This window comes from Pleurodeles waltl, chromosome 5, assembly GCF_031143425.1.
Source record: "Pleurodeles waltl isolate 20211129_DDA chromosome 5, aPleWal1.hap1.20221129, whole genome shotgun sequence".
NCBI classification, from domain to species: Eukaryota; Metazoa; Chordata; class Amphibia; order Caudata; family Salamandridae; genus Pleurodeles; species Pleurodeles waltl.
Window position 1 is genome coordinate 1766357986 of NC_090444.1, and position 15047 is coordinate 1766373032.

General features: G+C 44.6%; 1 protein-coding gene and 1 long non-coding RNA gene across 2 annotated transcripts in view; one reads left to right on the plus strand and one right to left on the minus strand.

Annotated features, from left to right (window-relative positions):
- Positions 1-7815: 7815 nt before the first annotated feature.
- SRP9 (signal recognition particle 9) overlaps positions 7816-15047 on the minus strand; it is a 49202-nt gene continuing 41970 nt past the window's right edge. The window contains exon 3 of the mRNA XM_069236190.1: positions 7816-8362. Within this exon, the coding sequence (XP_069092291.1) occupies positions 8243-8362 (120 nt within the window). The 3' untranslated portion in view covers positions 7816-8242. The remainder of the gene's footprint in view (positions 8363-15047) is intronic.
- Positions 8552-15047, plus strand: part of LOC138296771 (uncharacterized) — a 338898-nt gene continuing 332402 nt past the window's right edge. The window contains exon 1 of the long non-coding RNA XR_011203895.1: positions 8552-8646. This is a non-coding gene — a long non-coding RNA (uncharacterized lncRNA). The remainder of the gene's footprint in view (positions 8647-15047) is intronic.

Here is a 15047-nt window from a genome sequence, read left to right on the forward strand (position 1 = left end):
GTGCTGTAGGGATAGGGCATATGGGTGAGCCACAACAATGCATGTCGTCTCTCTATATGCAGAAAAACCCATGCTCTATTTGTATCAATCAGACCTCTCAGTCCCATTCCTGCTTAACGTTATGCAAGAATTTGGAGAACATTTGGGGTTTCTGCGTTAATCGCTCTAAGTCAACCCTCTTCCCACTGGGCAAACTGCGTGGGCTTCCTGAGGAGCACATGCTTGAGCCCGGTCTACCCTGGAGAGTGGATAATGTCAAATATCTGGGGATACAGATGGCACACAACATTAAATGAATGTATAACCTGAACCGGGGTCGGGTGATCCGCAACCTTCAACCTTCATAGACTTCTGGAATATGCTAAAGCTATCCCTGATGGGGAAAACAGCTCTCAAAAAAGTTAGCCCTGATAACTTCCCTGATGGGGAAAATAGCAGGAAAGGTCGTGGCCAAGCTTCTAGAGTATCAAAGGTCCACCCTTACTGAGAAAACATGCTACCATCTAGAAAGCACTGGAAAATAAGATTAGCACAATACTTTTTTTGGTCCAAATCTTTATTTTGTAGTTTCTTAAAGTTTGACACGTGCGTCCTGAATGTACGCAGTCACTGCCATCCAAACTGTCTGACGTTATGTTTAATATCTTTAGAGAACTAATTCTGTGACTGCCCTTTGCTTTTCGGACTTTTTGAAAAGGTAGGCAGGCTTTGGATGTGGCCCAATGTATTAAGAACTTTCAGCGCGTGTCCACATCACAACCATAAGGCCTCGAGGTAGTGAATTCTCCAGGGCTTCTGGAACCACGAGTTCCAGTTTGTCACAGTGCATGTGCTTTAGCTTCTATCCTTGCTAATGTGTTGATACCCAGGCTGGAAGTGGCATTGTATAGTGGTCAGTTCCCTTTTTATTGAGTCAGAAAATGTACAAGAAAAGAAAAATCAATCCAAGATGTGGTCCCCTGATTGGGCATGCACAACCACTATAGAGGGAATACACGGTGTGTAAGGTAATCAAAGTCCTCGAACCTGGTAATTCAAGTCACTCACAACCAACATCAGATCATAACACCAAAAGTAAATCCTTAAAGTGTCAAACTCTGGCAGGGTCTAATATCCAGCAAAAAAATAATTATTTTCAGTCATAGACAATGTAGGGCAGCGGATCCCAACCTGACTGTGGCCCACAGGGGTTTGTGACACATTCCCAGGAGGTCCGCAGTCCTGGGCCAGCAGGAAGGCACTTCTCCAGCTGGGGCCTCTGACAGAAACCAGTGCATGTTTTTTATATTTATTACTTCCTTTGTGGAGCAGTTTTGAAAGCACTGCATAATTCCTTGTACATCCAACATCTTTCAGACAAAAATAAAAGCATCAAGATAACTCTGGTGATTAATGTACCTGCAGGAAAGAGTTGGGTGTTTTGTCTAGTGGCAGTTTTGACCCATCTAAGGTACTGCAGAGGGTAAATATGCCTGCTGCAAAGAACAATTACCATGCAAAGACAGTATTTTATGTGCATAGCACAGTGGGTTACCGCTTTTGTCACAGAGATTCTTTTGTTAGTGTCCAGTTAATAAATTACAATTGTAATCTAGCACAGTGCGCTATGAAATGCCAAAGACCTGCATACAAACTACATAGCACAAAATAGAAAGTTATGTCTCCCCTCCCAGTCTTTCATTTTCCTAATGCTGCTTAAAAAAAAAAGGGTTTGCTTAGAAATACATTATTATTATTAAAGTCACCGTTAACCACTGTGTTATGTTCTGAATCTGGAGTTTGTGCTTCTCCAGACCAAGCACTTAGAAAATACCAGTGTGGATGACATGTGAGTCCTACACATTGTAGTCCTCTGCGAAGTGCTCAGACATCCTACACTGGTATGAGAGATGCTATAAAACAAATGAATTACATGTGACAGGGAGGCTATGGAGAGATGAGAGGCCCTTATGGTTTATTCCTTTCCCCACCACATATGTATGTGGAAAAGCTTTCTCAGATCTTATGTAACTAAAAAATAAAAACAGAAATTGCTTGGGAAATGTAGAATCTTACCAGAGGATTCTGCTTTACTAAATAAAACCAAAAACATTGAAAAGTTAGTCAACCTTCCCATTAATTTTTTTTTTGCATATTATTTTCAATATAAAATAATTATATCTTTAGTAAGTCAAGTATTTGTTTGGTTGTACTTGTTTGTGTATTTTTTTGCTCCTTACTGTTTTAATGTTTGAAATTTAAATCGTAAAAATTGCTTTGGGGTCCCCAGCTTTCAGTAATGATTCAGTAGGGGTCCTCAGGAGTCAAAAGGTTGCGAACCACTGATCTAAGGATCCTAAGTGGGTTTCTAAATGTGCTTATGAAAAAAACATGAATGTGATCCTGCTAATGTAATTGCTGTTCATGCCAAGCGCTTAAAAGAGAGAAAAACATGAGACAAGAACAAAGCCTTAACATAATGAAAGACAAAGAACATAAAGAAATAGCTACTTCATTACTGGCTTTTTATTTTATTTTTTTTAAGTGAAACCAGAAAACATGCATAAATTGATGTTTCCCTGCTTAAATTGTGTGATCTTAGGCATATATTTTATTTTACCAGAACTCCTTTTTCTTCATGAATGCATATGAAAGTACTTTCAAATATGTGAGTTCAGAATACCAGTTGTACAAAACCTATTGAGTTTGTTGGACTATAATGTTGCTCTATATTATCCTGGGCCACGAACAGGGTTTACATGACAACTGCCTTACCTTTAGTTTACTGACAGTTCAAGTTTTAAAATGATCACTTTCAATAAGCACTTCTCAGTACTGTGCTGCAATGTACTGTATATTGTCAAAGCTTCTACATTTTGAAGTGCCTTTATCATAGTTTACGTGATGCTGGTTGTATGACTTGTATAGTAAACATTTTCAGGGCTCGGCTCGTGCATGGGATCTAAGGCCTGAGCCAGACCCTTGGCTCATCTCCCTGTTCATTTGTTGGCTCAACCTCCTATAATATTAGGTACGTTATGTTTAAGAACAATCTCCGTTTCAGACGCTTGTTACTTTGACAAAATCCACCCAAAGGCATCAAAACAGGAATCACTTCAGATAACAGTACTTCCAATCGAACTGCTTCAATTTAAAAGACATTCCTTATCAAATGGATCTCTAAAAGTGTCAACAATTCCCACAATTTAAGAGGCCCGTCTGATCAGGCAGCATTTGGTGGTCACATTAAGGGAACTTTGGTTTTAGGTCGAAGGCTACTAGGTAGTGCCCGCCCATTGCTTACCACTGATTGGTTCTCATATTTACTCTTTTGCCTGCTTCTTATTCATGAATTTCTCCCTGCAATGGAGAATTACCTCTTTACATCGGTTGCTAGGTTTCTGTGGCGGCTCCCACTTTTGGCTTTACTAGAACGTTTTTTCTTTTGCATTAAGCACTCCACAAAAGTGCATGTGTTTTCCAGCTGTCTACTTTAAATACTTCTGTCCCTCTGTGCTCCGTGTTGCTCTGCTGCACATCTGCTTTTCCCAGCCTCTTATCTGTCAACAAGCTACCAAAGCCTTTATTGAACATGCTCATTTTTTTTTAAGCTGTGTGGAAAGGCATTTTACATTTTGTTAAACAGCAGCGTCACTGTGTCGTGTAGCGGTTTTACACACTTGCTGCAGTATCGCAGACAAGCAGATACAGTTCCTTCCTTTTGGACAGGGAGGCGGGGGGGTTCCTGTCACCATGCAACGCAACGAACAGACAAAGGGGATGTAAATATAATTTTGTTTCCACGGTCATCGCAGCTGGCGTCCCTCTCGGTGTGTACATGCAGAAAATGCAACTGACGTGTAAACAAACTTGTCGAAGTCGGCAGATGAGAAATTAAAGGCAGACTCATCACAAGAAGACACAGCGAGGGACCCCAAATTAGACAGTTGTGGGGGCTGAAAACAGGACCCAAGAAACTTCCACAGACTGAAGGGGCAGCAGGCGCTATCAGCCCCTCCCTCCTTTACACAGCGCACGGAGTCACTGCCGTGCTTAGAAGCACACACTGCGATGTGTGCAGTTAGAGTCCGGAGCGCTCAGCTCGTCGGAGCGCTACAGATGCGGGCGAGTTACAGAATATTTACCATCCCGTGTCCGGACCAGAGTCCCCGCAGCCCAGGGCCTGGGGTGAATGAAGGGCAACATTGTGTACTATAGTAACAGGTTTCTACACCGTTCACGAAAACGAGCACCAATGAAAATAACATTAATGCAGCACATAGAGCCAGTGGCAAAGATTTACAACTTTGACGCACTTGAAGAAAGGCGCTGTTACACCTCGGCGATGCTGGATTGCTTTTACATGTTCTAGAGTTGTGGTGTAGTGTGCTCTGAATAACGAAACGCACTGCGCGTCGCCCTTTACTACGGTACTGTGCCCAGTTTCACTCCCTCCCAGAGCACCGAGACCCTTCAACTCTGCCAAATCACTGTCCGTCACCGCCGGAAGTGGCAGCCATTGCCTTTCCTTATGGAGTACTGAACATTGCACCCCTGGTACTGGCTCCCACAGTACTGTGCCCCGCCGCGCTTGCGCTCGGGTGGGCGATGGGCATACTCGAGGATTGGCAAATCTTTGCCACCAAAGAGCCTTGCCCTCGTCACTTTTGTTCCAGTAGCTTCACCTTCTGTGCCAGGCTACTTTGCCCTCATCACTTTTGCTCCAGTAGCTTCACCTTCTGTGCCAGGCTACTCTGCCCCCTCATTTGTGCTACCAAAGCCATGCATGTGGTCACACCGCCTTTCTGTGCCCGCTTCACCTTGCAGCTCCAACTTTTACTACCGAAGCACTAGGCGCTCTCTCCTTTACCTCGACAGGCCTGTGCCCGCGCCCCCTTACCCACCCTGCACTTCCATCTTTGCTAACGGGGCACTGCGGTACTTCACCTTCCCTGGCAGGAGCAGACACTGCTCGCCCGTGCCACCAGCGCCGTGCAATGCAGTTTTGCTACTAGAGTACCGTGCCCCTTTCATTGTGCCCCTTCACCACCCACGACCCTGCTTCCGCTGAACATCAACATGCACATTAATGGGTAAAACAGTTAGGGGGCGCAATGTATTCTGGCGCTCACTCACATTTTCGAAATTCAGATACCTTCAGCTCAGTTCCCAAACCTTGGGAGTATGCGAGTTACTCTTGTAGTACTCCTTGCTAGCACCTGAAGTATAGGCCAGGAGTACTGCCAGGGTACGTCAGAGCAGCAGCTTTGTGACCTGGGCCCATTCTTTTTGCTGTTGTGTGAATGTTCTGTCCTTGGGCAGACTCACACATTGGCTTTTCATGGCGTTCCCTCCAAGGTCTCACCAACAACATCAGGGCACCCGCTCAAACAGATTCAAGAAGAAGCCAACAAGAGAGGGGTTAGGAAATATTGGGGATACTTTGAAACGTGCATTTGGAGAGAGTTTCTCAGTATTGTAAGGTGCAGAAGCAATTGATTGGCTGACGTGTACATCTCATTTGCTTTCCTCAAGGGCTTTCCATCCTCTTGCTTGTCCTCTGGAGCACAGATCCTTTACCATGCTCTTATCGTGACCTGTGTCCTTCCACTGCCAACACTTCAGGGAGACACTTTTTTCTTTTATCACTTCAAGGGAGAGCATGTTTTTTTTTGTTTTTTTTGCTCCCTCCTCTATGTGCCCCTTTCCCCCTCACATCCACTCGTGCTGGCCCCGACCTTAACTTGAGCATTGCTTCCCTTCCCACTTGTATTTTTATAGTTTATTCTTCAAACTTAAACTCTTCCAAATGTTCCCCCTACACCATGGGTACTCACAAACATTCTCAGGGGCCGCACTGTTTGGTATGTGATGTGACCGGCGGGCTGGAGGCGGGGGAGAGGTAGTGGTAAAGTGGTTGTAGAGAAGCGTATTTATCTAGTGTCTGAATTGCACAATGTGTAACCAGAAACAGGTATAAATTCCGGCTTCTCCACTTAACCAAACTGTGTGATTCTAGGCAAATGTTTTATTTCACTTTACCGCCTTTATTCCTTTTTCTTCATCATCACATATAAAGACCTTGAAATACCTCATTAGAATGTATGCTGTATAAAACTTTGTGTCTGATTTAAGAAACTATAATGTTGTTCATGTATAATATAAACCCAGGCCTCCCAAAGAATTCACATAACAACTCACTTGCCTCTTAGTTCACAATTCACATTGTTGTCAGGGTCTTGAGCGGAGGGGGGAACGATAGTTTCTAAATTCTTGTTTGAAAACTTTCACTTTTAAAAAATACTTCTCAATGCAGTGATATCATCTTGTGTACTAAGGTGAAGCGGTTCTGCAGGTTAATGAAATCCACTTTTTAAATGTCAGTCAGATCATACATTTATACTTTTGCTGCAAAATGTCTTTAATAATAAAAGGTGTTTCTAAAGTTAAGAGGTCCTGGACACACTCCTTACTCTCTTTCTTGAACTTCAAATACCCTCCAAATACATACTTTCCTGTTTCTATAACATTTTTTTAGTGCTAGTGCCGAGTCGAATAAACAGCAGCACAATGCTGCTGTTGACCTGGGGGCCGCCTGCGGCCCCCGGGCCGTACTTTGAGTATCACTGCCCTACACGCTCCCCTCCCCACACGTCACTCGCACCCCACCGTCCCCCCCTCCTTCCTGGGCTTTGTTGCTTTGCGTTCAGCTAATCCCCAACCCTCCCTGTTTAATTTTCAAAACATTTTAAGTTTCTTTTTTGGGCCTTTGGGTTTCTGCAGTAGCACGGTGCTGCTGGGTTCTTCCTTTCTTTATAATGCACATTTGTGTGCCTTCTGTTGTTCTTTTTTATTTTTTTAATTAGAGCTCGTAGACAAGTGTCCTTCACATTGAATACTTTTTTTTTTTAATTTATTTTTTTAAAGGGCCACCAAAGCATCACGTCTTATGACACACGTCTGATAATGCATGTGAATACATCACACTGTGGTGGGCATTGTGACTTCGCATGAGCACCAAGGCTGGGAAAAGCCAACAAGTTAACTTTGAGGGAGGAGACTTATTAGCTGTGCCAATGCTTCTTTCCTTGGCCTGTGCGATGCATCCCTAAGGATTTGTTGCTTAAACAATGGCCTTAACACTGTTTTCAAAGATCTAACAGACTATGAAGAGATGGAAAATATGCTATTTTCCAAGATGTACTCTTCCAGTTCTCTATTTTGAATCAAATGCACTCATAATTTTTCTGGTCAGGGAAGTTAAAACTCTGACATGCTCATTACCTGATTAAAAATGTCCCTGCGTGTCTTATTTGATCATTAATACTATATAAGGCAGTCACAGTGCAAGCAAAAAAATGCCCCATTCAGACACGGCTTTGGCACCTATCGGGTTTGAGATGAAAACGATGCACAACATTACACTGACCATTTGCAGAGGGCCGAGTCATGAGTGTGTGCTTGGGACTTCATGTCTGCCTCAGTGCACGCCGGTCACCTCATCTTCAACTGGACGCACACTTGCACAATTCCAGCTCACGATCAAGAATATAAACATGTTTGCTGCGGTAGAGATTAGGAGCCTCTAAGACAAGCAAACGCGTGTCCTCAATGGACACCCCAAGCCCCTGAGCGTCTATTCTTAACAAGTAAACCTGTGGCAAGACTGCACCTCTAGTGAATATTCATTGTATAAGCCAAATTAAACTGCTGGTTTAGATATATTTCACACACAAATAAAAACACAACACATGAATTACCCTCAAGTACCGCTGCTTGACCTGAAGCAGTCCTGGTGGCGGCAAGCAATGGGAATGAGCAAAGCAGACTCGCACATTAGGAATTTAGGTCATTTAATTGCAACAAAAATACGAAAATGTACAATGTCATTCTGAAATTCATGGGAAAAAAGTTACAAATAATGCAGACTCCAAGCTTCTTACTTATTCCATAAGAAACTTCCATTTAATCAGTTAAAAAAAAAAAAAATTATACTGAAGGAAATTGCCATTTTTTCCATAGAGGTCACTTTCCTGTTTTATAGTGACATTTCCGAAAATAAATAGAAGCTTTCAAATGAAAGCAGTACTTTCTTCCTAGCTTTTAGAAGTGGCGTCTGAGGAAACGATCGGCGCTCTTCGGCTTCCGTAGTCCACTTAGTTATATAAAAGATCTTCTGTCCCATTAACTTTTTCTTTTCATTCCAAACTTTTTTTTTCCTCTGATGAAACTTCACACCATTGGCATATTCATTAGTTTTAGATCAGTCCGTTTCCATGGCTACGCTGCGGGACTCCTTGGCTACCATAAGCCGCATCAGCTGACTGTGAAATTTCTCAATCTTCTTGACGTCCTGAGCTTGGTCGGTTTTATATTGTAAACACTGAAAAAGGAAATACATTTACAGTTGTGATATAGGCCATAATCTTACGATTATCAATAGATTTGTGGTAAGCTCTGCTGCATGAAATCCAAACCCATGCCAAACAAGCAAGTTTGTGTTTGCTGCTTGGTGTCAATGTGCGCATGTGCCAGCGGAACCGAAGAGCAGTCTTGGGTAAATACAGGAAATAAACACTAGCAGGGGCAGACTACATGGCCGCAGCTGAAGTTCTCCAGAACCGCCTTCTCTGGACCTTCGGGATTCGGGCACTGGAGGAGACATGGGTATGTAGGCACCACCAATGGTTATTCACCAGAAACATGCAAATATTTTACAATCAAGCAAGGGTGGTAATCAACCCTGCGTGTGATACCTGAACCCGAGGCGTTTGTGAGCCTGAGAGACAATGCAAGTGAAATAAAATGATTTTAGTCAAATTTATGGAGCAATAACTCTTCTGCTGCTTCGCCCCCTTTTTCCTTCTGCTACTGAAGGAACTATTCAACCAGAGTGGTATAAACTAAAAATAAACTGTGCACAAGGAATTGTTACCTACCGGTGATCTTTTTTTCTCCATCAAGGAATTATTAATTTAAATCAAACTACAACATCCCAACCCAAACGTTTCACATTATATGAAAGAGGTACTGTGAATAATAATAATAAAAAATAAATAAAAAAAAACACACAAAAACATTTTAACCCCTTAGCTGCTGGGCCTTTTCCCCCCCAGTGCTGAGCCCTTTTTTGGCTATTTGGGGTAGTTCGCGATTAGGGCTTCATAACTTTTTGTCCACATAAGCTAACCACGCCAAATTTGCGTCCTTTTTTTCCAACATCCTAGGGATTCTAATGGTACCCAGAGTTTGTGGTTTACCCTGGAGGAGACCAAGAAAATAGCCAAAATACAGTGAAAATTTAGTTTTTTCCAAAAAAATGGGAAAAAAGGGCCGCCAAAGAAGGCTTGTGGTTTTTTCCCTGAAAATGCCATCAACAAAGGGTTTCTGGTGCTGAAATCACTATCTCCCCACCTTTCAGGAACGAGCAGACTTGAATCAGAAAACCACATTTTCCAACACAAATTTGGCATTTTACTGGGACATACCCCATTTTTACTATTTTTGGTGCTTTCAACCTCCTTCCAGTTAGTGACAGGAATGGGTGTGAAACCAATGCTGGATCCCGGAAAGCTAAACATTTCTGAAAACTAGACAAAATTCTGAATTCAGCAAGGGGTCATTTGTGTAGATCCTACAAGGTTTTCCTACAGAAAATAACAGCTGAAATAAAAAAATATTGAAATTGAGCTGAAAACAACAGCCATTTTTCTTTATGTTTTACTCTGTAACTTTTTCCTGCGATGTCAGATTTCTGAAAGCAATATACCGTTTTGTCTGCTGGACTCTTCTGGTTGCGGGGATATAAAGGGCTTATAGGTTCATCAAGAACCCTAGGTACCCAGAGCCAATAAATGAGGTGCACCCTGCAGTTGGTTTTCATTCTATACTGGGTATACAGCAATTCATTTGCTGAAATATGAGGAGTGAAAAAGAGGTATCAAGAAAACCTTTGCATTTCCAAAATGGGATCAAGATAAGGTTTTGAGGAGCAGTGGTTATTTGCACATCTTTGAATTCCGAGGTGCCCATACTAGCATGTGAATTGCAGGGCATTTCTCAAATAGACGTCTTTTTTACACACTCTCTTATATTTGGAAGGAAAAAATGTAGAGAAAGATAAGGGGCAATAACACTTGTTTTGCTATTCTATGTTCCCCCAAGTCTCCCGAAAAAAATGATACCTCACTTGTGTGGGTAGGCCTAGCGCCCGCGACAGGAAATGCCCCAAAACACAACGTGGACACATCCCATTTTTTCACAAAATACAGAGCTGTTTTTTTGCAAAGTGCCTACCTGTGGATTATGGCCTCTAGCTCAGCCGGCACATAGGGAAACCTACCAAACCTGTACATTTTTGAAAACTAGAGACCTAGGGGAATCCAAGATGGGGTGACTCGCGGGGCTCTGACCAGGTTCTGTTACCCAGAATCCTTTGCAAACCTCAAAAAGTGGCTAAAAAAACAAGTTTTCCTCACATTTCGGTGACAGAAAGTTCTGGAATCTGAGAGGAGCCTCAAATTTCCTTCCACCCAGCGTCCCCCCAAGTCTCCCGATAAAAATGATACCTCACTTGTGTGGGTAGGCCTAGCGCCCGCGACAGGAAATGCCCCAAAACACAACGTGGACACATCACAGAAAACAGAGCTGTTTTTTGCAAAGTGCCTACCTGTAGATTTTGGCCTCTAGCTCAGCCGGCACCTAGGGAAACCTACCAAACCTGTGCATTTCTGAAAACTAGAGACCTAGGGGAATCCAAGGAGGGGTGACTTGCGGGGCTCGGACCAGGTTCTGTTACCCAGAATCCTTTGCAAACCTCAAAAAGTGGCTAAAAAAACAAGTTTTCCTCACATTTCGGTGACAGAAAGTTCTGGAATCTGAGAGGAGCCTCAAATTTCCTTCCACCCAGCGTCCCCCCAAGTCTCCCGATAAAAATGATACCTCACTTGTGTGGGTAGGCCTAGCGCCCGCGACAGGAAATGCCCCAAAACACAACGTGGACACATCACAGAAAACAGAGCTGTTTTTTGCAAAGTGCCTACCTGTAGATTTTGGCCTCTAGCTCAGCCGGCACCTAGGGAAACCTACCAAACCTGTGCATTTCTGAAAACTAGAGACCTAGGGGAATCCAAGGAGGGGTGACTTGCGGGGCTCGGACCAGGTTCTGTTACCCAGAATCCTTTGCAAACCTCAAAAAGTGGCTAAAAAAACAAGTTTTCCTCACATTTCGGTGACAGAAAGTTCTGGAATCTGAGAGGAGCCACAAATTTCCTTCCACCCAGCGTTCCCCCAAGCCTCCCGATAAAAATGATACCTCACTTGTGTGGTTAGGCCTGGTGCCTGCGACAGGAATAGATCACACAACGGTCAATGTTGGTCCTTACGTGAGGCAGCTGTTGACCCTGGGGTGATCCATTCCTGACACAGACACTAGGTGTAGGCACTCAAGTGGGGTAGTGTTTTTATCAGGACAGGTGAGGAGTCACTGGGTGGTAGGAATATTGTGGATCCCAGCATATTCCTGTAGTTTGTGTGACAGAAATGCGAGAAAAATTGAGTTTTTTTTCAACATTTCAGCTTTGCAGGGTATTCTGGGTAAGAAAACTTTGGGGAAGCCACACATGTCACACCTCTGTGGACTCCCCCGAATGTCTAGTTTCCAGAAATGTTTGGGTTTAGTGTGTTTCTCTATATGGCCGCCGAATCCAGGACCAAAAACACAGGTGCCTGCCTTACAAAACCAGTTTGTTTTGCCATGGATAATTTTGATGTCTCCACAATATGATTTGGGTGGTGGAATTTGGGGCTGAACTAAATTGGGGAGCTCCCAAGAGAGCACTCTCTCTCTGCTTGCCGCCGCATTCACCTGCTCTCTGGGTTGACCTAACCCACTATTACCCAGTTGCACAAACAGCTTGCGAAGGGACAGCAGGACTGTCCTCATCACCTCCCTCATAATGTACTGGAAGAGGAGTTATCAAATGGGACTCCTCTGACTGAAAAATCACTCCCAGAGTCTGCGCCATTGTCCTATCCCTCAGATGCTGTCTCAGTATCTGATGTCTCAGTCTCTGATCCTATGTCAGAGCGGTCCTCTATAACCCGAGTGTAGGCAGCAGTCATCCATCAAGATGCCATCTCTGCTATTGGCTAAACTGTTGCTCTAAAACACTAGCCTACGTAGACAGTCACAAAATCGATGGTGTGTGAGATACGTGCAACAGTAGAGGCCACCTTACCTGCGCTTCTTCCCTCAATCAGCACGTACTTTCAAGACACTCAAAAAACACCTTGTCACATACCATTCGTCACAGTCTTTAGCACCTCCTGCGCCCAGTCCAACAATCATTATTGGTGCTCCCAATCCCTCCTCCTCGGATTCCCTCATTACCACCCAGCAAAAGTGCCCTTCATCTCTCCATAGACTTTGCTAATGTACTCAGCTATTTACATAAAATACAGATTTGCTCTTTGCAGTAGGCATATAAACCTTCTGCGCTTCTTTATGGCACTAAAACTGCCACTAGACAAGTCGGACCCTTTTCCCCCCAGGGAAACCACACACATATTGACAAAAGTGATATATATATGACAGCCAATCACCTGAAACTCAACTCAAGCAAAACCGAAATAATCCTCTTTGGCCCACACAAAAACACCTGGGACCCCTCATGGTGGCCCACCAAGCTAGGCCCTGCACCCACCCCCGCCAACCACGCACGCAACCTCAGCATCATCCTAGACTCCTCCCTCTCGATGACCCAACAAATCAACGCTCTCACCTCCTCATGCTTCAACACACTCCGTATACTGAAAAACATTCAAATGGATCCCCACAGAGACCAGAAAAACTGTCACTCACGCACACATCAGCAGCAGGCTTGATTACGGAAACGCCCTCTACGCCGGCACCACTCTAAAACTCAAGCGCAAACTACACGCATCTAGAACTCAGCAGCACGACTCATCCTCGACCTCCGCCGACACGAACACATCTCTCCACACCTCAAATCCCTCCACTGGCTCCCCATTGACAAAAGGATCACCTTCAAGATCCTCATCCTCGCACACAAATCACTCCACAACACAGGCCCTGCCTACCTCAACGAGAGTCACCTTCCACACCCCCACACGAAACGTCCGCTCAGCTGACCTCTCTCTCGCCTCTGTCCCCCGCATCAAACACACCACCACCGGGGGCAGATCCTTCTCCTACCTTGCACCCAAAACCTGGAACGCCCTCACAACCCACCTTCGCAAGACCCAAAACCTACTTCTTTTCAGGAAGGGCCTCAAAACCTGGCTTTTCGAACAGTGAACCTCCCAGCCCCTTTCCCTCCCCCCGCCCCCCCCCCCCAAGCGCCTTGAGACCCTCACAGGTGAGTAGCACACTTTATAAATCTCTTTGGTATATATAGATCTACCTCTATATATATATATATATATATATATATATATATATATATATATATATATATATATATATATATATATATATATATACATAGATATATCTATAGATATATCCATGTACATAGATATATCTATCTATCTACATAGATATATAAATATAGATCTATATATAGATCTATTTTTTTTTAGTTGTTGTATGGTTTCCTTGGGGGCCAAAATGGCCCCCAGGGAAACCCTACAACATCTAAAAAAAAAATTGCCCCCACAGGGGGTCACCCTGCCCACGGGCGACCCCCTGTCATTTTTTTTTTTTTTATTATTTAAAAAAAAAAAAAAAACAACAATCCCTGGGAGGGGGGGGGGGGGGGTGGGGGGGGGGGGGGGGGGGGGGGGCGATCGCGCCCCCCCCCCCCCCCCCCCAGGGGGCACCTACCTTTTTTTTATTTATTAATTATGCCCCCGGGGGGGGGGGCGGCCCGTTTTCCGAGGGGGGCCGCCCCCCCAAAGTGAAATCCCTGGCGTCTAGTGGTGTTTCCTGGCCCCCGATCGCAGCTGTGCTGCGATCGGGGGCCAGGAAACACTTTGAGAAGGCCTCGTAAGAAAGGGGAGACTCTCCCCCTTTCTTACGAGGCCTTCTCAAACTGTTTCTGGCCCCCGATCGCAGCACAGCTGCGATCGGGGGCCAGAAACAGTTTGAGAAGGCCTCGTAAGAAAGGGGAGAGTCTCCCCTTTCTTACGAGGCCTTTTCAAAGTGTTTCCTGGCCCCCCGATCGCAGCTGTGCTGCGATCGGGGGGCCAGGAAACACTTTCAGGAAGGCCTCGTAAGAAAGGGGAGACACTCCCCTTTCTTACGAGGCCTTCCCGAACGTGAGAAAGGCCGTTTTCCCCATCAAAGCAGGAAGCGGCCGCAAGGCTGCTTCCTGCTTTGATGGGGAAAACACCTTTGCAACGTCAGCGCGCCGCGAGGCGCACTGACGTCACAAAGGGGCGGGTGGGGGGGCGGGGGGAGACACGGAAGCTTCCGTGTCTCCCGGGGGGGGGGGTTTAAAAAAAAAAAAAAATCCTCGGGTGCGACGCACCCGAGGATTTATTGATACCCTTCCTGGTGTCGGCCACTGGTCGTGACCCGCACCAGGGAGGGTGTGTGGGCGTCGGCCAGTGGCCGACGCCCGCACCTAACAGGTTAAAAGTAAATGAATGTTACAAGTATATCTCCAGGATTAATATACGGACATCATGTGCTTCTCATTAAAATAACTAGCTGGTTCAAATTCAAAACATCACTGGTGCAAAACTATTTCAATGTACTTGTATGCTTGAATTAAATGGAGCTGATAAAGGCAAGAGTGCTGTTAAGCTAAAAACTGTAACACTGCTACTTCCTCTGTCCGACAAGTCTCTTGAACTGCTGGTTGCTCTCAGTTTATTTTTACGTTTAAATAGATTTTAAGGAGTTTTTGAAAATATCTACGTTACAATGCTGTACCCTCACCCACATTCAGTAGCCGGCGAGGTAAACAAGGAAAAAGAGAACAATGTGGGAAGGGCGGGAGGCTGGGAGGGAGGGCAAAAGGGGGATGGGTTAAGAGGGATGTTTTTGGAAAATAGGATATGGGTTAATAAGCTCGACAACACCCATCATCGGGAAATGCAAT